This window comes from Diabrotica virgifera, chromosome 10 (genome assembly GCF_917563875.1).
Source record: "Diabrotica virgifera virgifera chromosome 10, PGI_DIABVI_V3a".
NCBI classification, from domain to species: Eukaryota; Metazoa; Arthropoda; class Insecta; order Coleoptera; family Chrysomelidae; genus Diabrotica; species Diabrotica virgifera.
In genome coordinates this window covers 153,395,817-153,422,740 of record NC_065452.1, presented here as the reverse complement: position 1 = coordinate 153,422,740, position 26,924 = coordinate 153,395,817, and the positions used below count along the sequence as shown (strand labels likewise).

The window sequence follows — 26,924 nt, the reverse complement described above, 5'->3', positions numbered from 1 at the left end:
TGAATTATCTTTCAGTAAGTCGTCCCAGGAACGCAACTCATAAATATTGGCAATATCATTTTAAAGTCTTCTACTTTAAAATGTATAATATATGTCTGAATTGCCAATATAAATGAGTGAGATTAAATAAATTATTAGAAGAATTTTTTTGCTTAGCAACAACACTTTTGTTTATTTTAGTAATATTTTGTATTTTGACAACGGCACCCGATTTGGGCGTCGAAACGTTAATAAAATTATTTTTTTCATTTTAATTGTGGCTTATTTCCCATATAAATAATTAATCATAAAAATGCCACAAGGAAATAGCTTCAGAACAACATTCTTTGTTATCGATGCATATTTGTAGTAAACTTAACTTTGTCCGAACAATGTCCGAAGTTCCGATCGAGGATGTGAAATAATTCTCGAAATCGTCAAGTAAATGATTTATTGGCAGCTAATAACTACGTACACCCGACGTAACTTCAACAGTGACTTACGTTGTACTTGATTAGGTAAATATTCTAATTAGGCTACGAACTCACAAGAGTTCCACTCCTTTTCTATAAGCTCACAAATAAACTACAATTCATCAAACCGGTTATTGTCTTTTACGTTGCAACTAAATACCTTTGATTCTAGACAAATACACAAATATAATTCGAACTAGGAAGTTGAAGAATTGAGCAATTTATCCAATTCTACAGGAAGTTGAATAACCTCGTAATTAAAGTAGATTATAGATATTTATTACAATTATTATACACAATGAAATTAGGAAGTTAAGATTGATGTAAGATTATAAATTAAAGGATTAATTTGTGATTTAACACTATGAAATATGGAAAATTAGCACATTTTCATTTCAGCGACAACTCTAGTTATTCTGAGATAATGAGGCTTTTTATAAAGTAAGTTTAAATTAATACTCCAGGGAAATAAGCAAGAAATAGACCATGTTCGGGACACTCATGTCCCAATGTCCCAAATAGCTGATTTCTTTTTTATTTATTGTAGACCTATAGGAAGAACACCTACCTATTTCCTGCCTAGAGCTCGCGTCCTTTTTTTAATTATTAACAATTTAGTGCGAAAAACGCGATTTTTTAGATTTTTTGCATCCTATGAATAAGCTAAATAGTTGACATAAAATCACAAAATTTAATTTTTTAGAACATTGAAAAACCTCCAAAATGCCGATTTTTGAAAGATTAAAAGTTAATCTATTGTTTCGAAAAACTGCAAAATCAAAGAAAATCGTTATTTGTTAATAACTTTTACTAAAACTAACTTAGAACTTTAGTGTTTCACCCCAAGTTGGGTATTGAGGTACTTAACAAACCCTCAAAATTTTAGACCGATCCATTAATTAGTTTAAAATTTATTCTATTTGTTTATCCCAGAGACCTTTATTTTGCCATAACATAAGACAGAAAATAATGAAGATAGGGCAATTCTGCGTACGCCAAATGAAAGTAGAAAAGTGATATTATCAAAATGTATTAAAAAAAGATAAAAAAATTGTCTACTATAGTCAAAAATTCTAATGCCAAATTTTGAAATTTGGTAGTTTATAAACATTTAGAATACTTTAAAAATATTGTCCGTAGAAAAAATCATTTTACATATTCGAAAAGCTAGTATTTTACTAGAATTTTTACAAATGTAGTTGGAATGGTGACTAGTCGTGGTAAGTGAAGGGGAAGCTGGGAGCCGACAATATTGCACGAGTTCAAAAACTAAAAAAGCAACTTGTAGTTGTAAAAAGTATGTAATTGTCATTTTCTATATCTCGGGATCTAGGTACTAAATAGATTTTGATCTTTCTTTTTTAATTTGTATGTATAGGCGAAACAACGAAGCACTAAAAACCCAAAACCTAGGAATTTTGTGCAGTAAGATGCAGTCATGCAACTTTCTGCATTCGATTCAAGAGAGTATCAGGCAATTTTGTGAACTAAATTGATCTCCGGCAAAAATTTTTGTGCATAAGAAAATGCATTTTCAAAGTGCATCTCAAAGAGATGGAAAATGAAACATTTAGAACTCAGGAAATATTGACGGAAATAAATTCAATTTTTATACTTGGGGGGTTTGGAGGTCAATGAACACGAATTTCATGATGGTGATGGTCTCCGAGGTACCTGGTGCCCAGGGTCGACTCGTCGCCTTGGGCGATCGAATAATTCGCGCGGGGAACGAATAATTAGCGAAATGAAGATTGGATCGAAAAACTGAAAAATACGTGTTCAATATTTTTCAAAAATCTATCGAATGACACTAAACACAATCCCCCTCCACTCTACACCTTGGATGTGGGGTAGGGGTAAATTTAAAATTTTAAATGGATACCCCCTGTGTTATTGCAGATTTGGATTGTTTGCGTAAAAATAGGTAACTTTTATTCGAGACATGTTTTTAGATGGATAGATGGCGCTATAATAGGAAAAACACTATTTATTAGCGCCATCTGTCAACAATTCTAAAAAATGTTACTTTTTTTTTCATGAGGAATCCAAATCATGAGGAATAAAACATGGGGATTCCTATTTGATTTTAAAGTTAGCTCCCACGCCACCTTCAGATGATGGAGTGGAGGGTCGTGTTTGACGTTATTCGATAGGTTCTTGAAAAATATTAAACACGTATTTTTTGGTTTTTTATTTGAAAGTGTATTTCTCAAGATATTAAACCACTTCTATTATTTACCTATGGTATCACGATAAATAATTTTTCCGATTATAGCGCCATCTATCCACAATTCAACAAAATGTCTCGAATAAAAGTTGCATATTTTTACGTAAGCAATCCAAATCTGCAATAACAGATGGGGGTATCCATTTAATATTTTAAAGTTACCTCCACCCCACCTCCAGGGGGTAGAGTAGGGGATCCTACCTGACAACTTTTCCTCGGTCTACCTTTTCTTCTTCTTCCTGACAAATTGACTTTTAACATTCAAAAATCGGCATTTTGAATTTTGTAAAAAATCAAATTTTGTAATCTTATGTCAACTATTTCGCTTTTTTAAGAATTAAAAAACGGACGCGAACTCTAGGCATGAAACAGGTAGGTTTTCTTCCTATAGGTCTACAATAACTAAAAAAGTAGTCAGCTATCTGGATATTTGAGTGTCCTGAGAAAATCCTTATTTCTCTGGACTATAATTCTCGGTTTTAATAGAGACGATAAATAAAACGATTATGTTTCAGTAAATCTGGCTTCCTGCACCCTAACTACAAGGGTAAGCACAAGCTGGTGTGATTTGTGCCTGTTTTTTTTTTGGAATTTTGTTTTGATTTATTTTAACTGATTTGATTTAATGGCTAACTGGTTTGGTGATGTATTTGCTAGTCTGCAGGGCGACAGGACAATGGCGGCGGAACTGACGCCACCGACCCCTCCACCGCGCCGCGTTCGCCTTGGACTGGGGGCCGTTTGCATGCCAGCCACAGCCACAGCTACAGCTACACCTACATCCACACCCACGCCCTCATCTGTGCCTGCGCCTACAGTGACTGCGCCTGCGCAACAAACACCGAGCTTTAATCGCATTGCAAGCGGGCTCAAACTCGCGCAAGCGCAAGCTATGGCAGTCGCAGGCTTCTTGCCAGAGCCTACGCTTGGTGATTTGCCCCTTCCTCTCGGGAGACTACACCCGTCCACCTCTGACTACGAAGGAGATAGCAGGCATGTGCCTTGTACTTTTCTGAATCACAGGGCTTCCTTCCACGGCAGAGGTTAGCCCATTATTCCTTATAACCTCTAACATCATACACTACTCTAGAATATTATAGGGCTATATTTGGTTTTCAATCTAGAAAAATTACTGTTCTCTTAGTTTTGAGCCTGAGTATGAATTGCAGTAGGGAATAAAAATTTAAAGTACATATATGTACTTTTAAGAACATTTTGATCCACATTTCTGTACAGTCTTTTCTGTTTCTTGCTTTCTCCTGTTAGTTTTGAGAGCGTTTTTCCAAAGACGCCATTAGACCGGTCTAGTTAGACTCAAAAATAGGAGTGAGGTTACAATAATTACCATCAAGCTGAAAATTGGCAAGATTGTTCAAAATACCATCATAAATAAAATCTAAAACGTCCTCATAAATCCGACCCGAGCTAAAAAACTTACGCGGGGTCACCAAATATGGTTTTTAGCGATTTTCAGCGAAACGGTAAGTTTTACCATAAAATTAGGTCTTACAAAAAATGTATATTAGATAATTATCTATAAAAAATATCGTAATACTTTTTTTCGTAAGAGCCACCGTTTTTGAGATACAACGATTCAAAGAGTTGAAAGAGTTCTAATCGTCGTAATATGTATTAGTACACCACGTATATACATCGCTGAATCTGTAATACAAGTAAAAATAATATTCTATCGGTCAACTTAACTTATATGGCACATAATAATATAAGATATTATAAATATTACAGCTTGCGGTCTACCGGGGGATGCAGTGTATAAGCTGTAAGCTGTATTATATTACAGTGCCAACAAAAAAAATCTTTACAAGGTGAATGTAACGCGAAAATAATAAGGCGAAAATAGTTATTTCAATTTTACGGCTTATTTCCATCAAAAATTGTTAATTGATATGACAAAGTATTAACTTATAATAATTCTTCTTACTTATGCCTTATGCGTCTTATTCAATTTGTAAAGATGGGTTTTGTCGGAATAAACACGTTCTATTGGTACGTCGGCTAATCTAACCACCCTACCTATTCTTTTCTCAGGAGGGTTTGAACATAATAATGAAAGCCAACTTTCTAGGCAAATTGTTTATTGCTAAGTACTAATAAACATTTCAATATACAATAAACTTTATGCAAATTTAGTTTGTTTACTATTATGCAAATTACACCGTTATCTTCCTGGGTGGCGAAATCATTCAGGTAGACGACACCCTCGAGGTATTAATTAGTCTTGAGTACTACTCCGGAGTGAAAATACGTGTTAAACCTAATTTTACTTAACTGTGCTGAAGTTTTAAAAAAAACTAATTTAACTCCACAAGAAGTTATTTCCAACGGAATTAGCTTTCTCCTCTCTATAGAGTGCCTAAAAAAACTATGTGCTTAGATAAGTTTCGATATTCATGTTGCGGCTGCCCATCAACATCTTTTTCGGGTATATTATCAAGTTCAAGTGTGGCTTGGTTATCAGCTAGATCCAAAAGGGGATGGAAATTAGTCGACAGTTCATTAGCACCAATTCAAACTTTACTCCCACCTGCGCCGGAAAAACTCCTGAACACAATTTTTTGCAACTGTAAAAAGGGATGTAGCGCTAAATGTGGTTGCAAAAAAGTTGGACTGTTTTATTCGGTAGCATGCACTAATTGTCAAAACCGGTCGTGCTCCAATGTTGAATCACCAACAATTGAGGATTCATTTGATTCTATCGAGGAGCCATAAGATGTGTCATTATTGGAGCAATTTACTTGCACCCAGGATGAACAAGAAGAAGAAGAACTAGAAGGTAGAGAAGAAGAACAAGAAGAAGAGGAAGCAGAAGTGTTAGAAAATTATGAACCAGTTGGATAAATTTCCCTTGTTTTTAATTTATACTGCTTTTTATAACTTTTATCATTTTTAACCCTTGCCAATATCAAGTGTTCAATAGCTTCAAATTAAACATAATCATAACAGATCTGTGGAATAGGCCTACTGGGGAAACCACGTTAAAAAACGGGAGAGATTAAATATCCAGCAAACGACGGCACTGTTGCCAGTTTTACCTTTTTCCTTTTAGCGGGAATTTTACAATTAGTCTAATGCCACTTTGGTTTTAAAAGAGAGTTCTGTATTCTTAAATTTTAATATAACCTTACTTTTACAAGTAATTAGGATTATTTTATTTACATGTAAATATTGAAACAAGTATTGTACTGTGTCATAATTTAAAACTCATGTTGCAGTATTTTGAGAAAAAAAATGAAGCTCAAAAGAAATATACTTATACAGTACAAATTCTTTTTTAATGGGAATGGAGATTTACGATTTCAAAGGTGAAAATGTGTTGGATAGTATAGATGAACACTTTTGTATTTTAGTATTAAGTGGTTACATCATTATTCAGAATATTAATGAAATTACTAGTAATTTAAATTAGTTTTAATATGTATTATAATAGTATTAATTCTCATCATGTTTCTGGCTAAATAGCTAAGCGCTAAAGCCGCAAAATAAAAAAATGAAAAAAACATTCTTAGTGGCCTAGCACCTTTACTTTACCTGGGGGCGAGGCGAGTTAATAATAATTCTATTTTCTTATTGCAGTCATTTTGTGACGTCTTAAGAAGTTACATAAATGACGTCTTTAGGCTGTGAAATTTTAACCGTAGAAAGACATCTTTATGACTTGTATTTACATGATATAGGGCTTTTCATTCACAGTCATTTGTTTCGAGATTCTGTCATGTGTTGTATAATATTAATATATCTACGTCATATGTTATTGGTATTGCCAATGATACAAACCAAAGATGTATGACGTAGATATATTAATATTATGTGACACGTGACCGAAGCTCGAAACAAATGACAATTGATGAAAAGCCCTATTCAATAGGGCTTTTCATTCACAGTCATTTGTTTCGAGCTTCTGTCATGTGTCACATAATATTAATATATCTACGTCATACGTTATTGGTATATACCAATGATACAAACCAAAGACGTATGATGTAGATACATTAATATTATGTGACTCATGACAGAAGCTCGAAACAAATGACAATCGATGAAAAGCCCTATTGGCGTCTGCATATCAGGATCCGGTAATACTATATTATTTATCTATGATCAGGATATTGCTGGGTGTACACAAGTAAACAACACTTTTTTGATTAAAAGGTTTATTTCATTAAATCAAAACTTACATGGATACAATTTAAATAAGATATTTTTTCTATTTAAGGTAATATAATATAAGATATATATTTTAGTATAACTCTCCTACATTAACAAGTTTTAACACATTCAGTGGCCATGACGTATGGGTAGCATCACGAAGGTTTTACCGAAGGTACTGACGACGCATAAGTTATGTGAGTAGTACTGTGTAACTAAATAAATTATTTAAGTATGTGGTACCAGCCAAGTGGAGCTTGTTCGAGATGGGCACCAAACGTGTTAATCTGATCATGCACAGAGAGTTATACTATAATATGTTATATCTCATATTGCTCACTATTGTAATGAGTGAGCCTGCATACACGAACTATAATATATTATTATGGTTCTGTGTATGCAGGCTCACTCATTACTACTGTAGTGAACAATATGAGATGTAATATTATGAGATATACCTATTATATATTATGGTATAGCTCTCCATGAGTGCCAAGTTTTAAGCTTAACTGATAACAACTAATGGATACTCTTTTATCCAAAATTTTATGAAAATTTTGAATGGTCATATTGGTATTAATTCCACAACCCCTTCCTATAATAATAGGCCCATTGTTGGATATTATTGCAGTAGTTCTACTGGAAATACTTACTAAAATTGAATGTATCTGCATCACTTATAAGTCTACCCAAAAAGCTATTAATACTCTCTAAACCATCATTAATACATCTTGTATACATAATAGGATTTTTTTTTCAGAATCAGATATTTTATTAAGATTTACTTGCCATGCCCTATCTATGTGCCAGGCACTTAACAGTCTATTAGGAGCAATACCCATTACATTTGACCAGGCATTTTAAAAGGTGTCACTTATGCCTGATATGAAAACATTTGACTATACATATATTACCAACACAGACATGTATTTAAAAAAATTGGTAAATAAAAGTAGGTAAAGTAGGAAACCATGGTTTCTATTTGAAAATAAGAAAGAAGTACAAAATCCATTCCCAAATTCATCTTTTACTGATACTGTCATAAGTTCAAAGTCATAGGAATTGAGCCCATGAGTTCCATCGATTGCGATAAAGGATTTACCAAACTTAATTAACATTTCCTTTTGGCACAGCATTAAGGAAAATAAGACAAAAATCATAAATGTTAAATTCAGAATGAATATCCATTAGTATGCCCTGTTGTTTGTAAAATAATATTGGACATGAGTCTGTAAGCACTCAACCCAAAAATAAACACTGGTTGCATCATCATTGTACATATACCCATCTTTCAAATCAATGCCATAAGAGAGTTTAATGTTTGTGATATCTTTTCTTGTAAGTAAATCAATTATTTTTAATTCGCCTCCTATGCTATTATGCTATCCTGAACAGTCTGAAGTTTACTAAAAAAGTAAAATATAGGTATAGGAGAATCAAACACACTAGTTTGAAATTGTAAACTGTAGTAAATATTCATGACTAATATTTAAAAAGTGGTTTAGTGGTAACATTCTTGTTTTAAATTATATTCTGTATATCGAAGGCGGAAAGGCGGGACCTCGTAACTGAAAAATTTGTATAAAATGAGTTACTTTGGTTTTCGCTTTAGAATAAGTGTATCAGCACCTATTAAACAGCTTTTAGAGCTGGGAAAGCCTTTTGGAAGCCTTCCGGAAACTTTCCCAGCTGTAACCGCTGTTCAATAGCTGCCGATACACTTATTCTAAAGCGAAAACTGAAGTAACTCATGTTATAAAATTTTTTCAGTTATGAAGTCCTGCCTTTCCGCCGTCGATATGCAAATATTTTACTTACATTTTTGAAGAAAGTCTCAAAATAAACTTTGAAGAGATATTTATCTGATTTTGGTACTTATGTAAGTGCTCTATATCATCCTCATACCCGTAATGTGTTTTAAAATATGTTACTGCACAACAATCAGTTTCAATATTTTTAGATACTATTATTCGACTAGTACACCAAATAAACATTTTGCAGGATCCTTGGGATTTTAAAGCTCTTTCTCCATCTTGTTTTGTAAAATAATTTTTTGAGGATCACATACATATACATTCATAATAAGATGTTTCATGTTCTTGTACTCTTGTTCTCTTCCTGTGCCATCCATACAGTGCAAATCTAAAAAAAAAACAACATAACAGGTGATTACATGGGCAGTTATACTACTTACAGCTTACTTTGTATCTACTCTATTATCTAGTATTACTCTATTAGTATCTACCTACATAAAACTATCTTTGAAATCTAAATTTTTGATATCAACATCAACCTTAATACTTAAAAAATAACTAATAATGTGGAAGTTACACGTACCTACCTAAAAGTTTTTGAATTGCAATTTTATCAACTAGAAAAGACTGCAACATAATGAGTTTTAAATTATGACACAGTACAATATTTATTGTTTCAATTTACACGTAAATAAAATAATAATAATAATCCTAATCACTTGTAAAAGTAAAGTTAAGATTTTTGACTTGAGAAAACAGAACTGTCAAAGGACATCGCACACATCGTATGGAAGATATAGTGTCACTCAAATTCAATAAAATTTATACGATTAAATTCGTTTTAATATAACGATCAATTCTTATCATTGCGCCAACTCTTAATTATGATTAATTACGGCGCAAATTGCAATTAAAGTTTATCGAAATCACATTTTTGGAGTCCATAAAATGTTAGTTTACAATCATTATTGCTCTGAGTGCTATTCATAACACCTTAAATCCCGCTGGGCCTAAGCGGATTAGTGAAACTAATCCGCTGATTTATGGAGTACCGAAAATCTGGGTATTTTAAAATATTTTTTCTCTCTTTAACTTATGTACCTACCCTTATTTCTGCTCTTATTTTTGAAAACAGAGAGTTGGCGCAATGATAAGATTTGATCGCTAATTTAAAACGAATCTATTGGTATAAATTTTATTGAATTTGAGTGACATTATATTTTCCATAAGATGTGTGCGATGTCCAATTTAAAACCAAACTGGCATTACACTATAAAATTTTAAAATTCCCGCTAAAAGGAATCTGGCAACATTGCCGTCGTTTGCTGGATATTTAATCTCTCCCTTAAAAACACGATAAGTACACTACCTCAAATGTGGTGTGGAAACGTGTTATTTAATTATGACGACTACAGCTTTTTGAATCATTGTATCTCAAAAACGGTGGCTCTTACGAAAAAAAGTAATAAGACATTTTTTATAGATAATTATCTAATCTACATTTTTTGTTAGAACTAATTTTATGATAAAAATTACAGTTTCGCTGAAAATCGCTAAAAACTATAGTTGGTGACCTTTGACCCCGCGTAAATTTTTTAGCTCTGGTCGGATTTATGAGGACTTTTTAGATTTCATTTATGAAGGTATTTTGAACAATCTTGCCAATTTTCAGCTTGATGGTAATGTTTGTAGCCTCGGATGTGTAAGTTGACCGGAGTACATATAGACCAGGGTATTTAGCACAAAACAAAATCGATTTTTATACAGCACCTAGAGACTTGCAACTTTTTGCATTGTGTTCAGGATGATATTAAGAAAAAAGTCTACTATAGAAAAATAGGTGGAAATGCATAGTTGCATTTTAAAATTAATAAAATGCATCAAAACGTAGGGGAGAGTTGGACAAAACGGGATACCTTTATTGTTTATTTTTACTACGGAAAATATATGTTAAAGAAATTATCATATGATTTTTTATAGGTATAGCATTTATTGTAGCACACAAAAAACAAATTTGTAGCTATTTGTAATGACTGGAAAAGAGTAAAAACTAGAAAATAGTATTAAAGTCCTACACAACCCGTTTTAGCATACCATGGTTGGATAAAACGGGATAGGTTCACAATATTTAATTTTTTAAATAGAATTATTTAAAAAGTATAATTAAGTAGACATAAGGTTGCAAACCAAAATTTACTTTTGAAAAAACAATATCTTCAGTAGTCAGAAACTTAAAAATAGGCTTTTTTATGGTTTATTCCAAAATGGGAAATAAGACCTTTGGGCTCAAGCTATCTCCTTATCTGATTCCCGAGTTGATTTCTACTTCCGATGTTAATTCATTCTCGACTTTTATTCTGGTTTTGTTCTTCGTATTAATGTCTTTAATTATCCTTATCATCTTGTTGGGCTGATTTTTCTCCTTTAGCAATCTTAGCACATCTTCCAATCTTACACAATCGAAGGCCTTAGTCAGATCTATAAAGCACATAAATTCAGGTTTATTATATTCCAGTGCTTTCTCAGCAATTTGTCTGGCTATGAATATGGCGTCTATTGTGGACCTATTTTTCCGAAAACCTTGTTGTTTCTCACTAATTGTGTATTCTTCATTTATTTTATTGGCAAGTATTTTTGTTAAGAGTTTAAGAGTTGTGCTCAGCAAGGTGATGGTATGGTAGTTGCTAGGGTCTTTGCTGTTTCCTCTCTTGTGTATAGGTATTGTTATACTCGTCCTCCACTGGTCTGGTAAACGCTGGCTACATATTATTTCTTGAAAGAGGATCTCTATGTTTTCGACAATAATCTGTTTGCATTAATTTAGTACCCATTATCCTCGAACCTCCAGATGACGTATCTTAACAGTAACCATGGGCACCAGGAACGCCAGAGGTCAGTTCTGATGGCGTCGTCGTTTTCAGCGACCCCAAAAACCCCCAAGACCCCCAAGTAACAAAATCCGGCCCTTAATATGCCTATTGTTACATGTTTATGCACTTTTGGATGTATTTTATGCACTTTAAAATGCAATTATCCATTTCCCCCATTTCCCACCATAAACTTTTTCCTGGCATGATCCTGAACACAATTCAAATAGTTGCAAGTCTCTAGGTGGCAGTGACGGCTCGTGGCCTTAGAGACAGGGTCGGCAAGGTCTTTTTGTCTCCTCATATAGGAATACTATCTAATTAAAAGGCTTAAATCATCATAGCAGATTTTTTTGTTTGGTTTACTTGACACTTGTTTCATGGTGTTTCGACAATATGTTTTGTTTCTTTTGAGACAAGATAAATCCCGTTCATTTAAAGCAGAAGTTGGTGGTAATAAGAAAATTGATGATCATTTTGTTATAATGAATTGCAGTACTTACTATATAAAATTACATATATTTTGTAACTTATCCAACTTTCCGAAAATATTTGGATCGGCGTAATTTTTAAGTAATTTGTAATAATAAATGTCTCGAAAATTCTTTGGCGAAGGTGACTTTTAAATTTTGAATCGTCAAAGAGGTCAAAAATTTGCAAATCTTCAAAATTCGAATAACGAGTATCTATTTGCATAATACATAGTAGGTATCCAAAATTTCAAAATATACTCGTTTTTCGAGATATTTATCATGCCGGTGTCTTTTTTGGGGTAGTTCGGAAATATCAAGCGAACCCAAAACGTCACTGCGTATATATTGGAAACTACTATCATTACGAAAATCTTTGAGATTTTGCACCAGTTTTCTTATTCTATCTTTGGAATAAATAAAATGTCAGTTGACTGATTTTGAACAACAATGAATATCAAATCGGTTTGGGCAAACACTTTCTTAATAGTTATTTAACCAACAAGTGTATTAATAAGGGTGCCAATAATCGCCATTTTAATTCACGAGTTAGTTACAAAACTTTTCCGTCGACCGTACTTTTTAGAAATAAAGATATGTCCATCTTTTGATTTTTCAAATACACAGAATTTTAAACAATAAAGTAAAAAATGACATACAATGACAGATAGTACTAACAGCGGCTACTTGATTTTAAATTTTTTAGTGGGAATATAAATAGGTAATCTGTTTGGTTGCCTACACCACAGGTGATTCCAATCACAGAGCGTTTAATTAATTTATGCAAGCAATGTATGTTGTGTTGCCTATAATGGAATCGTTCATTAATAGAAAACCATTCATTAATAGGGGTCATTAATCAATGATTTTGAGGGTGTTAAAATTGATCATAAATGGACGGTCGACGGAAAAAATATTTAAAAGAATATTAAAAGAGTAATCATTTAATAAAGTTCTCAAACCGATTGCTTCACGGATCAAGATATCACATCACAACTTTCAAAATCGTCGCCTTCGATAATGAATTAAAAAAACTTCCAAACGTGGTTCACGAAAATCTGCTACAGTGGAAGCTAACCGAGGTTTAAAATTTCATCGCTTCTGTTAAACTGTTTGCATTTTTTTCGAAGCGTTTGGATGAGCTAAACTGGCAAGAAAAGACGATACTCTTTAATTTTTTACACGTATCTATCCTGCAAAACTAAATTCATTCTATTCCCATGACAGTGAGTAAATAAAGCTTGTGGTGCAATAGTTTTAACTTTTGCCTGGGAGACCGTTCAATTCACCAGACATCACGGCAGCGCCGTAATAAGTTTGCCCTACCAATTTATATTTGATATCAAAAATTTTAATCTGTTCTTTAAAACACCACAAACATATTCTGACTTATTGCTTTTACTCACGTCTGTAAAACCTAAAACCCTCTCATAAATATTACCACGTAACGCGTATCGGACAACAGTTGATAATTATTGTAAATGACATGATAATCAGAAGTTTCATCTACTTCTAGCGAAAAGCAAATGGTTTTCTGAACCTCAGATCCAATAACGTTATTCAAAATGTAACTAATTGATTATATTAGTTCATTCTATACTGTTTTAAAAATGCCGCTAAATATCTTAGACTCAGAAAGTAAATTAGAAAATCCAAATCGTATTTCTTAAACAATTTTATGAGTTATCTATAATTATATGATATAACGATTACAATACGATATTATATATCTATAAATAAATGATAATTCCTGACAACTTAAAAAAATTACAATATCAATTAAACTACGTAAAACGACGTGATTATTTTTCACAATTTCTGCCGATGCTTCGAAATGAAACCGGCAGATTTAAATGTGCCGTACCTGCCGCTTAATGCCTACGGAGAAATGTATGTTTGGTTGCTTATCGACTTGTATTTTTCGTTGAGTTTTACGTGTAAATCGTCAAGCTACGGATGAGCTGGGGTCGGCTAGCCGAACAGTGAGATGAATGGCTCGGATCATTCATTTTTTGAAAAGTCTCTTATGCGCAGGAATCACTTAACGCTCGGATTGGTCGAATCCTTTTAAAAACCATGAATAAAATTTAGTCTGTATTATCTGACAGTTTTTTTATTTCATAGATACAAAGAATGACATAAACTCGGATTAAATTGAATATTAAAAAAATCTATAATATCTATAAATGTGTGGGTCGGCACTGCCGACCCTGCCGACCCTGACCGGCCGCCACTGCTAGGTGGTGTAATTAAAAATCGATTTATTCCGGTGTTTTTAGAGCTAAATGCCCTGGTCTAAAACCTTTCTTCTACGTACAGTGCTGTCCACGTTATTATAACCTAACCTATAATGATTTTCGATTCTGTTTTAAATATCATCCGATGTCATGAATGAATTATAATGTACTTACTTTTTACTATGCTTGTGTATTGCTGATGTCCTCAAGCTTTTGGTGAGTATACCTATATGCCCCATTCATCTAATACTTTCAAATAAAATTCTAATGTAGATATTAACCCGTAGTAAGACTTTTTGGAAAAGCTAGAATGGTTTTCAAATGTGATTACAACTTACAGATTTTTTTTTCAATATAATTTAATACAAATTTATTATCTTCACACTGAACGTACTATATAGGTAAAAGCAAAAGTATTTAATATTGAATGGTAACAAAATCATTAAATCTTTTTTGGGTCCCCACACACATATTTTAAAAAACAACAATATTGCTACTCTACTAGGCTTGAAATTAAGATAATAGTATTTTAAGTAACATGTTTTCATGGCAATATCATATCATAACCATTTGGCACTGTCTGTAAGGCTAAGGCCAGGCAAGCGATAATTTACGGCGCTGTAAGAGCTGTAAAATGAAGCGCGAAAATGGGTCCTACGGTGAGAGTAGTGGATGGCCAGAGGAGCTGTTATCGCTCAGCAATATACCAACATAGGATAGGACCCATTTTTCGCGTTTCATTTTACTGCTCTGACAGCGCCGTAAATTATCGCTTGTCTGGCCTTAGCCTAAGTAAATATACTGGGTTGGGATAAAGAATGGAACCAAGCAAATATCTTTGAAACGAAAAGAACAATATTTATGAAACTTTGCATGCAAGTACAGTGACGCAAAAGGCATCTGATGCCATATTTTTTGTTACTACTCTACTTCCGGTTTCACCGGAAATACCCTTGACTTATTTAATTTAAATGAGACACCCTGTATATTTTTGCAGGTTTTAAAACAACTTATTATTTTTAATTCATACATACCATATTTGGAAGAAAAAATTTGTTAAAAAGTGTCTGTAGATAATTTTTTGTATTAATACAACGTAGTAGGAAATAAAAGAGTACTATCCATACTGCATACTAAAATTGTTGTTTACGTGCACTGCATGACTTATTTGAATTTAGTATAGTAGGTAAAACCTTTACTAGACTAATTAACAGAAATAAGTTGTATTAAAAATAGTTCATTCAAGTGAAAAAGATCGTATTGAAATATTAATAATAAATCGGTTATGGTGAATTTTAATTTTTTGGAGGTGAATTGTCTAAATCATTTGATTGGGCTTTAGAGGATTCATAGAGTGGCCCGCTCGTTCTCCAGACCTCAACTCGTTAGCTTTTTTTCTTTGGGGATATCTAAAATCCCGTGTTTACGTTAGGCGTACAACATGCTTGCAGGGTTTGAGACAAAGAATAATTGATGAATGTGAACTAATACGTGGAGAAATCTTGCAAGAAGATACTCACGAATTTATTTATAGGCTTGCACGTTATCAGAAGGTGAACGGCAAGCATTTTCAACATTTGAAAGTACTTTTTTTATTTATAATACCATTGGTCTAACGTAAATAAAGTAACCTATTTTTTAACTGCAAAGAGATTTATTTCTTGTTTTAATAGTTTTTTCTTCCAAACTTGGTATGTATGAATTAAAAATAACAAGTTCTTTTAAAATCTGCAAAAATATACAGGATGTCGCATTTAAAGTAAATAAGTTAAGGGTATTTCCGGTGAAACCGGAAGTGGATTAATAACAAAAAATATGGCATCAGATGCCTTTTGCGTCACTGTACTTGCATGCAAAGTTTCATAAATATTGTTCTTTTCATTTCAAAGATATTTGCTTGGTTCCATACTTTATCCCAACTCTGTATAATAGTAAGGAAGGTAAAAGAGATTAACACATCTCGCAAACAGGAAAAACCAGTGATACTTATATATTATAAGATGGAGGGCAACCGTAAATACATTTTTGTGACTATGTGGTCGTCATCAGTACGGTGTAGCCAAGTTAGAAAAGAAGAATATTACCTTGGAAAAAGGATCACTACAGGAGCAATGCGACCAATTAATGACAATAGTGTTAGCAGATCCTGATGGTTTCTAGAAAAACAACTAACAGTACCCACGAAGGAAGCTACAGCAACCTGAGGAAATGAATACACGTTTGGTATATATGTCTAGAGATAGTGTCATTTAGTTTTGGTATGTCTTGTATATTGAAGAACCCTCTTCCGTCACAACGATACTCATTTTCCATCATTTTGTATTAACTTAACTGTTAGAATATCTTATTTAACGTAGCAATCAATATTCATGTTGAATGACACTTCAAAACTGACGACATATTTTCTGCATCTACACTAAAAAATTTTCTGCATCTACACTAACACCTAGATAATTTTTTTAACCGCTTAATACACCGTTACTCCAAAACCTTTGCTTATAATTCTTTTAGTATTTAGTTGATAACGTATGCTTCCACGGTCACAAAATTCATCTTTCGTACTGAATAATGACTGTTCTAAAAGTACCATTCTCCTAGAGTCTAGAATATGAAGAAGTTTTAAGCAACTTTTATATTCTGAGACACTTGTAATGTCATAACTCTAAAATACAATTCTCCAAGAAATTATCGCACCACCTTAAAAGCGGTCATTTTTAATGTCTCGAATTTCCTAGAGCCGTTGTCTGATTTAAGTTATTTTTTAACATGTTATAGCCTTATTCTTTAGCAATATCGCTGTAATAATATTGTTGTTTACAGATGTATGTAAATTGTCGTTGCATACCGGGTGTACCAATCAAACTGTGATTTTTTCTCAAAGTTCGCGTCATCATGTGGAATATTCTAGCATTTATACAGTACTGAAATTAAAACCCAACTATAGCCTCATGTTTTCTTAATAGTCTGTTTTTTGATTCGTTCACTTACGTTGGATAATAAAAAAGGAACTTTAACAACTAGCCTTGTCTTTCATCACTACATGGTGTTTTTAAATAAGTATAGTAAAGTTTAAGGGCAACTCTGCATGAAAAAATAATGACAGTCTGCTTAATAATCGTGTGTCCACAAATGCTTCGTTTCCGAGGTACAAAGTGTTGAAAGTTTTCTTACAAACTGACGATTTATTTATTGCTTTAGAGCCTGCTGAGATATACAATTTTGAAATTTGGTGGGCTTTAAGAGGTAATTATTGCGCATTTTTGACATACCATTAAGAATTTCATGTTCACCATTGGCGCACGTAAATTGCTAATTGTATATCAAAACATGCGCAATAACTACCTCTTAAAATCCACCAAATCACATTTGCATATCTTAATCGGTTTTAGAGCAATAGATAAATCGTAAGCTTGTAAGAAAAATTTCTCTATTTCCCTAAAAACCCCCTATCTCGAAAGCGAAGTATTTGCAGACATAGTTTATAAAGCAAACTGTCATTATTTTTCATGCATAATTGCCCCTTAAAGTTTGCCATACTTATTTAAAAATACCCTGTATTGACGAAAAACAAGGTTAGTTGTTAAAGTACCTAACTTTTTTATTACCCAACATAAGCGAATGAATAAAAAAACAGAATGTTAAGAAAACATGAGGCTATAGTTGGGTTTTAATTTCAGTAGTTTATAAATTCTAGAATATTCCACAGGATGACGTAACTTTGAGAAAAATCCCAGTTTGATTGGTACACCCGGTTATACAATGACAATTTACCTGTCTAGCAACAATATTATTATAGCGATATTGTTAAAGAATAAGACTGTACCATATTTAAAAAATCACTTAAATCCTTAAAAATGACCCATTTTTAAGGCGGACTGGGACGTTTCGCCGTCGCCGTTTCGCCGTCGCCATTTCGCCGTCGCCGTTTCGCCGTCGCCGTTTCGCCGTCGAGCCACTTCGCCGTCGGCCGTTTCGCCGTCGAGCCAGTTCGCCGTCGGCCGTTTCGCCGTCGCCATCCCGGCATTGGTTAAGTTTACAAGAACGTGATATCATACTAACTTTTTTTTTATACTAAATGTCAGTGTAAATAAAATGCTGATGTTGGTAGTTAAACCAAGTTATATTTTCGTATACTATACATTGTTGTCGTCTGAAAAATAAAATATTTACAGTATTAAAAATATGACTATTATCAGATTTCCGGAAATACACAATATTGAGAAAAGGGATTTCAATTTCAATTGTTTTTACTGTATCAAAAATAAAAAACTTCATTATGCAAAAGTGTTCGAAATATAATCGTTCGAAAACCATTCAAAACTTATATACAAGTAATGGCGACGGCGAAATGGCTCGACGGCGAAACGGCAACGGCGAAATGGCGACGGCGAAATGTCCTAGACCCTTTTTAAGGTGGTGCGTTAATGTCTTGGAGAAGTGTAGTTGAAAATGAGTCCAAACTTATTTTTTAATTTAAATATTATATTTATATGGGATAAGCCACAGTTTGGTTGTAATGACAATTACATCATTACCTAAAATATACTTGACGCTTCGATTTCTACTTCGGAAATCGTTATCAAAAGATTATAGAGATTTTTGTTGAGAAAGGTGTGTATGATCGCCAATTGTTATTGCTGAGGTTATGTTATATCCCAGTCAACAAAAACTGAGGTTTAAATAATGTACTCGCCTATGATGATTGTAGGTAACAGCCAGCAAATTCTGATTATTCTGTGCATTTGTGCAATAATTCTAGGTTATATGATTCTGTGTTGGAAAGTGTTCGTAATAATAATTTTTTCGGGTAAACAGTTGAAGATTGTCTTTTTATAAGTTGCATATCTATATCTGTATGATAGAGACATGTGTTTCACATTTTTCTATCGTCTATTGTTCGTGTGTTCTTGTTATCAAGGGCGGATCCAGGGAGGGGGCCATGGCCCCCTTCGAGAATTTAAAAATATATAAATTTAAATAAGTATTTGCAGTCCAAATGTTTTTAATTTCAAACACATATTTATGTACAAAACATGGGATAAATATGTTTTCTGGACTAGAATGGAACAAAAGCAGTAACAGAAGCTTCAAGAATGACATAGGATGTTTTATAAATCAAAATGTTGATGATTTTACAAAGTGCCAATTGATAGAACGACCTTGACAGCCATAAAAATCGTATCAATTTCCGTATTCTATACACACAAAGAATAAAAAAGAAATGAAGCGTTACTTGGGTCATTAGCACTTAGAACAAAGGAGTTGGTTAGTATTTTCGCACAGTTAAAAGGAATTGTTTTACAAGTATTGCGTTTTATTTTTCTAATGAAAAATATGGTCACAATAAAGGGATGACAGCCCAAAGCCTTGTCACGAAACCTTTAACATCTTTCACCAAACTCATGAGCAAAGACGGAGCCATACAAACCCATGAAAAAACATCATACCACAAGGAGTGTGTTCAGATTGAGCTGGATTTTCTACAAAGTTATCGCAACCCTCAAAAGTCAGTCATTAACCAGATAGACTCTCAGAGGTCTAAATAGATACAAAGAAAAAAGAAAGACTACGGCCAATAGTAGGGTCTATAGTGTTCTTATCTTAGGTCGACAAAATATTCCTCTAAGAGACCATCGTGATGATGGCCTTCTGCTTCTGGACGAAGATGCTGGACCTAGCAATGAGGGGAATTGTTAAGGTTTAAAATCGCATCAGGAGATAAGACTCTTAAATGACACCTATCCACAGCATCTTCCTGAGCAACATACATTCGTAGCACCAGTTAAAATCAATTAATAACATGTTGTGGTGAAGAAATAATTGAACAAATAATGAATCTGGTTCAAAATGCAAATTATTACTCTGTCTGTCATATTTGACGAAACGACCGACGTATCCCACGTGGAACAGCTTTCTCTAAATTTGAGATACATACACAATAATACATTAACATTCGTGAAGGCTTTGTCAAGTTCATTGAAGCTAATGAGAAACTAAAAATAATTAGTGAAAGTCAAAAAAGAGGGAAAGAACAATGCCTGACAGGAGAAGTATTGGGAAAAATAGTATTAAACTTGTTGAAAGAACTGCACTTGGATCCGACGAAATGTGTAGGAATCGGTACTACGGCAGGAATAGTGAATTTTAAGGCACTTTTCACACACGGTAAAAGTGTTTCAAAAGTGCCTTAAAACTCACCATTGTAACCCTAATTTTTAAAAATTACCCCCGTACCTCCGGTACCTCTTCCCAAAAAAAGTTCATGGCCCCTCCCGAATATCGGTCCTGGATCTGCCCTTGCTTGTTATTCACCTCTTCTTAAACTATTGGCAACCAAAGACTACTGCATTCTGCAGATGGATTTGCTACACATTTTTCTTAATTTCGTAGGACGAGGTCTGCTTCTTTCATTTTTCTCTTTTTCATATATGTTTCCTTCATGATTATAGATGCATATTTCCACTGTGGTCTGAGTTCATAATCCCAGGTATGTTTGCAAAGCTGTGATTTGTTGAAATCACAGCCCTGTATTTGATGAATGTTTAATGCTTGTTAATCCTGACGCTTTTTCTGTAGTTTCTGCCACATAGAAGTTGTTGCATTCACAGAGTATTTTGTAAATGCAGTTTACTCGTACTTTGGACAGGATAGATTTAAGTGTGCTAGTTATTTGAAATGTTGTTATGATGTTGTACTTATTTACTGTCCTTTGTAATTTTTCTGATAGGCCCTTTACGTATAGTATTGTTGTCATCCTTGAGTCCATTTCTTTGGTGTAGCCAAACTAGTTGTGTTGTTTTATTATTTCCTTCTTGAAGTTTTTTCTTGTTGAAATGCCTTTTCATTGGAACAGGTGTTTTTTGGGCTCTTTCGTATATTGATTTGGTGATTACCTTTTCGATATGTTTACATTTTGATTTAAGTGGAAATTTAAAAATCTGTTGATACGAGTTGACTTTCTCTAAACTTTGGTTGTATATTCTATAACTTATTTGGTTATCAGCACATCCAGAAAAGGAAGTGAAGTCTTTTTCCATGTTGATTTTGTTTGATTCCTCTTTATTGTTGATGTCAGTCAGGATTATGCGGAGGATTTCGAACAGAATATTGTACACAAACAAGACACACAAGCCACAGTATGGTGGAGATATGTAGATGATGTGTTTTCCATTTGGCCTCATGGACGAGAAGCATTGGACAAATTCTTGACTTCTTTCCCTCTTTAAAATTAAAAAAAATAACAAAGAAAAATCAGCTGTACATCTTCAAAGATTTATCATCATCTATCTCTCATATTATACCTTTTAGAACCGTCAAAAACCTACATAAAATATTTACATTAAATCTATGATTTTTTCACAGATAGACAGACAGATGGACATAAAATGGTTAAAAACATTCAATAATTTCGTCAAAAACTGTTCATACATATTGGACTCCCATGTGTTAGATTGGACGCATTCTTCTTTTATTTTTCATCAGAAATCATCGCTCATATTGCTTAAATTGCTTTTGCTTGTGATATTATTGATGTATATATTTATTTTTGGCTGTATACATGTTTGTACTTAAATGTGGAAATCCAAAGTTTCCTTATAGGCATTTTATGTGGATTTCTGGTAAGTTACAGATTTTGAATTCTCCAATGCCGATTCAACAAAGACAGTCACGAGGTATTTTACTTTTGTTGTGTTTATTTTCTCTAATCTCTGAAATAATAACTGTCTTTCTTCAGAATAATACCATACTGCATGTTAAGCTACAATTTCGTTTAAATTAATTGTTTAATATGTACACTACACTAGTCACAATAAGAAGTTGTCGTATATTTTTTGAAACAGAAAAAAGTTTAAAAATAATTTTTAATTTTTAGCAGAATACTCGTCTATCGTCTCCTTAAGGTGTCTACAGTACAAACCCATAACATTTCAAGTTAAAGCGTATTTTGCCGAAAAACAAACAGTAAACAAAAAGTTGTTCCTCCTCCTCCTCCTAAGTGCCTTCTCTATTGAGGTTGGCGATCAATATGGCAAATTTCTCTCTGTTCTGGGCTTGATGGATTAAGTCATTCCCTGTTGTGTGGATCCAATCTCTGATGTCTCGGAGCCAGGATTTCTTCTTTCTTCCTATACCCCTTTCACCTTCGAGGTTACCTTCTAATATTACCTGAAGCTGCTCAAATTCCCTATGGCGCATTATGAGTCCTAGATATGAGTCCTAGAGGGGACAGAATGCACCCTTGGCGCACTCCTCGTTCTATGTTTACATAATTGGTATTTCCGTTGTCTGTTCGAACATATGCTGTGTGGTTAGTATGTATTGCTTATTATAGCTATGTCGTGTCCGTCCAGCCCTACTTTTTTTAGCACCTCAATCAATTTTTCGTGTCTAATGCGGTCGAAGGCCTTTCTATAATCGACAAAGCATACATACAGCTGTTTTTGAACCTCGAGATACCTTTCTGCCATTAGTCTTAATCACATAATTGCTTCTCTGGTGCCTGTACTCTTTCTAAAACCATATTGAGAACGATTCAGGTATTCTTCACATTTATTGTGAATGCGGTTATAAATTACTCGCATAAAAATCTTAGCCGCATGACTCATTAGGGATACAGTTCGATGGTCTTCACATTTCCTTGCTTTTTGTTTTTTAGCAAGAGCTACATATGTGGATGTTAGCCAGTCATGTGGTAGAGTGCCATGTTCATATATAATGTTAAAGAGGTAGGTTAGTTTCCTGACAGCATCGTCACTTAGGTGTTTAAAATGTTCGGCTGTTGTTAGATCCCTTGTTGTTCTTTGCGTCTTTTATTGCCCGCATAACTTCTTCGGTTAGAATATTTAGTTTTCCATCTGTATCTATTTGTGGGGGCTCTTCTGTTCTCTGATCACCAAACAAATCTTTAAGATATTGTTCCCATATTTGTTTCTGTTTTTCAGGGTCTAATTCCATTTGGTTTTTCTTGTTTGTTACAATAGATAAATGTTTAGGTTTCCATATTCCAGCGACTTCTTTAACATTTTTGTGTAATTCTCTATCTTTATGCTTCCTTTGCAGATCTTCTACCTCTTTACATTTTTCTTTCATCCACTCTTCCTTAGCTACATTTATCTTTCTCTCAATTTCCCTGTTGAGTTCTTTGTATCTTGTTAGGTTTTTGTTTTTTACCATCTGTCTCTTCTCCATAATTTGTATTTCGTTCGTCATCCATGGTTTTCTTTGTTTGCGGTTTTCTTTCTGTATATTTTGGTTTGCTGCCTCCAGGACAGTATTTTTAATTTTTCCCCACATGTCTTCAATGTTTTCTTTTATTGTCTTCTCCTTAGTGGGAGCTAATGTCTTAGACTCTAACTGCTTGTCTACCATGTCCTTATACATAATAATATGTTTTTGTCCTTGGTCAGCACTACTTCATGCTATTCTCTGACTGGGTTTAGCCTTGTCTACTCTTTTAAGTTTTATTCTGACAGTTGCGACTACAGGGTTGTGGTCTGAATTTATGTCACAGCTTGGGTACGTTTTTACATTTGGAATACCATTACGAAACCTTTTGTTAATTGTAATGTAGTCGATTTGGTTCCTCACAATATTTCCTTCGCAATCTTGAGGAGACCTCCACGTATACAGACGTCTTTTAGGTAATTTAAACCATGTGTTAAGAACCACCAGGTTGTTCTCTTGGCAAAATTCAACAAAGCGTGTGCCTCGATTGGGCCGATATGGGCCGATGATCGATTCGACCTTTTCTGCTCATACCTTCGCATTCCAATCTCCCATAAATATGTTGATGTCATCTGATTTTATGTGTTTTTTGATCTTTTCAATATCGGAGTAGAAAATCTCAAGATCTGCGTCTGTGCTGTCTGCTGTCGGTGCGTATACCTGTATTATATTGATGTCGAATGGTTGTCCATTTAATTTGATGATCATTACTCTGTCGCTGACTAGTAGAAAACCTTTCGTGTGTTGTTTCATGGATGCTGTTACCAACATTCCTACACCTGATTGGGCATCATCATCTTTGCCTGCATAATAGAATCGGTTTCCATTTATTGTATCCACATATCCTTCTCCCTTCCATCTCACCTCACACATACCAAGTATGTCCCACTTCATTCGTCTCATCTCGTTTTCAGCGTTTGCTAATTTCCCTGCTCTACAATGTCTTAACATTCCACGTAGCCATTCTAAGTAAACGTTGTTAAAGGGGAATATTTATTTTGGATATTTGTGTTCGAGAATTTGATCTCTGCAATATATCTGCTTGTGTCTTCAATGATGAGGTGCGTTCTTACAAAAAATGAGTAATATAACGTCAGAACCAGCAGCCCAAATGGTAGGTTGAATTAGAGATGACGATCGCAGCAATATCTTGCTGATGTTATGGGAATCCACCAATCCAGCATTTCAAAAGCTTTAAGAAGGTATAGAGAAAGGGGAGCGTACACAATAAAACCAGTTCCAGGACGCTCCAGGTGCACGAACCCCTCAGATAAACGTTATCTACATCTGCAGACTTTGCATACACATCATGTTACAGGTTAACACAACTGCAAAATGGTTTCCACAGCCGGTACCGTTCGAATAAGTGCCAATTCGGTTAGAAACAGATTAATGAAATTTGGAATCAGAGTCAGAATGCCTAGTACTGCTCCACTGTTAACGAGGGCACATCGTACATGTCGATTGGGATATTAACGACTGGGCTAATATTCTTTTTATTGATAAGTCAAGATTTGCACTTTGTGAATCCGACAGTGCAAAGTGTCTGTCGTCGGATCTACAAAGTGCAAATCTTGACTCATCAGTACAAAGAATATTAGTCCAATCGTTAATATCATAGTCAACGTGTTCTGCTGCAAAACTCAAAACGTGCCAAACGATGTGCCCTCGTTTACAATGGAGCAGTAGCAGGCATTCTGGCTCTGATTTCAAATTCCCTTTATCTGTTTCTAACCGAATTCGAACAATACGGGCTGTGGAAAGATCATTTCGCAGTTGTCTACCTGTAACATGATGTGTATGCAAAGTCTGCAGATGTAAATAACGTTCTTCTGAGGGGTTTGTGCACCTGAGAAGTCCTGGAACTGGTCATATTGTGTATCCTCCACTTCCTCTATACCTTCTTAAATCACTTAAAATGCTAGATTGGTGGATTCCCATAACATCAGTACGATATTGCTGCGATCGTCCATCTTTAAATAAACCTACAATTTGGGATGCTTGATTTGATGTTATATTACTCATTTTTTTGTAAGAACGCACCTCCTCATTGAAAACTCCAGCAGACATAGTGCACAGATCAAATTCTCGAACATAAATGTCCAAAATAAATATTCTGTATTAACAAAGTTTTGTTTACTGTTTTTTTTTGCAAAAACACGCTTTAACTTGAAACGTTATGGGTTTGTAGACAGGGCTGCTTTATCCATTAGGCAATATTGTCAGCTGCCTAGGGCGGCAAATTATGAGAGGCCGGCAAAAATACTGTACAAAAAATATTTGTATAATATAAAAATTTTAAGTACATAGTACATCCATCAATGGAATATAAGTGGGCATTCATTTCTAGAAAACAAATTGCATTTTAACACTATTCATTCAAAACGGACAGAAGTCGTAAATTTAGGGATTATTGAGCCGTCGGCAGCACCGCAAAGGCGGCGGGCGCACTGTTCTATATTTTTTTAAACTGAATCCTTTTGGGTTATTCGTGGTTGAAAATTTGCCATTTTCATTGAAAAATGTCGCCTTTTCGGACGGTTTTTTACGAATACCTTAAAAATTATGCATCTAACGAAAAAAACTATAAAAAACATTTTTGTAGCTTATGAAAAATCAAAGAGATTCGTTCCTTCATAAGTCTTCTAGTGATAACATAAAAATAGATATGGTAGGTGAAAAGAAATTTTTTTGTGCATGCTCAAATGGATGTGTTCAACTTAATAACAGAGAAATGGTCGATTTTAAGGGTATATTGCTATCAATATCTTTTGTAAGTACTGACTGAAAAGACCTTTAAAACGACAGCACTGTTAAATTTCGATTCAAACTAGCGAGATATGGTGCAACAAAGAAGGATGACTAATTAATTTTAAGGTAAAATGCAAAGTATGTATATTTTAACCCCTCATCCACCAGATTTAAATGCATCGTTTTGCTTCTACAATACCTTTTACTATAGTGTTATTTCTATGTTCAACAAGTTAAACAGGTTTAAAATGAATGGTTTTTGAAAAAAAAGAATATCAAATTATAGGGAGCATTTTTAAATTTTTTTTTAAATCTTCCTTTTTCCCCATGTAACTCGAAAATGATAATGAGATACAGTAATGAAAGAAAAATAAAATTGTTATCTAAAAGAAAACCTACATTTTTGTAAGATATTGTTTTACGTATCTCTTATCACTTTCGAATTACATGAAGAAAAAGGAAGATTTTTAAGAAAATTTAAAAGTGCGCTCTATAATTTATCTTATTATTTTCAAAAACCATTCATTTTAAACCCGTCCAACTTTTTGAATATAGAAATAACACTATAGTAAAAGGTATTCTAGAAGAAAGGCTATGCATTTAAATTTTGGTGGATGAGGGGTTAAATATAATTCTCATTTTTCCTTAAAATACATTAGTCATAAGTTTTTTTTGTACCATATCTCGCTTAGTTTGAATGTAACCGACTGTAACAGTTCTCGTATTAAAGATTTTTTCAAACACTACAAAAGTTATTCGTAGCATTGTACCCCT

General features: G+C 33.8%; 1 protein-coding gene across 13 annotated transcripts in view; it reads left to right on the top strand.

The window, feature by feature from the left end:
• LOC114325428 (muscle calcium channel subunit alpha-1) overlaps positions 1–26,924 on the top strand; it is a 759,065-nt gene that overhangs the window by 708,742 nt on the left and 23,399 nt on the right. For 9 of the 13 annotated variants that reach the window (XM_050663510.1, XM_050663508.1, XM_050663509.1 and 6 more), the window contains one exon: positions 3,337–3,722. The exons of 1 other annotated variant lie outside the window; for it this stretch is intronic. In XM_050663510.1, coding sequence (XP_050519467.1) covers positions 3,337–3,722 — 386 coding nt within the window. Of the gene's footprint in view, positions 1–3,194; positions 3,227–3,336; positions 3,723–21,804; positions 21,848–26,924 lie in introns of all 13 variants that reach the window. 3 more of the 13 variants (XM_050663514.1, XM_050663516.1, XM_050663515.1) reach the window with 2 other exon arrangements.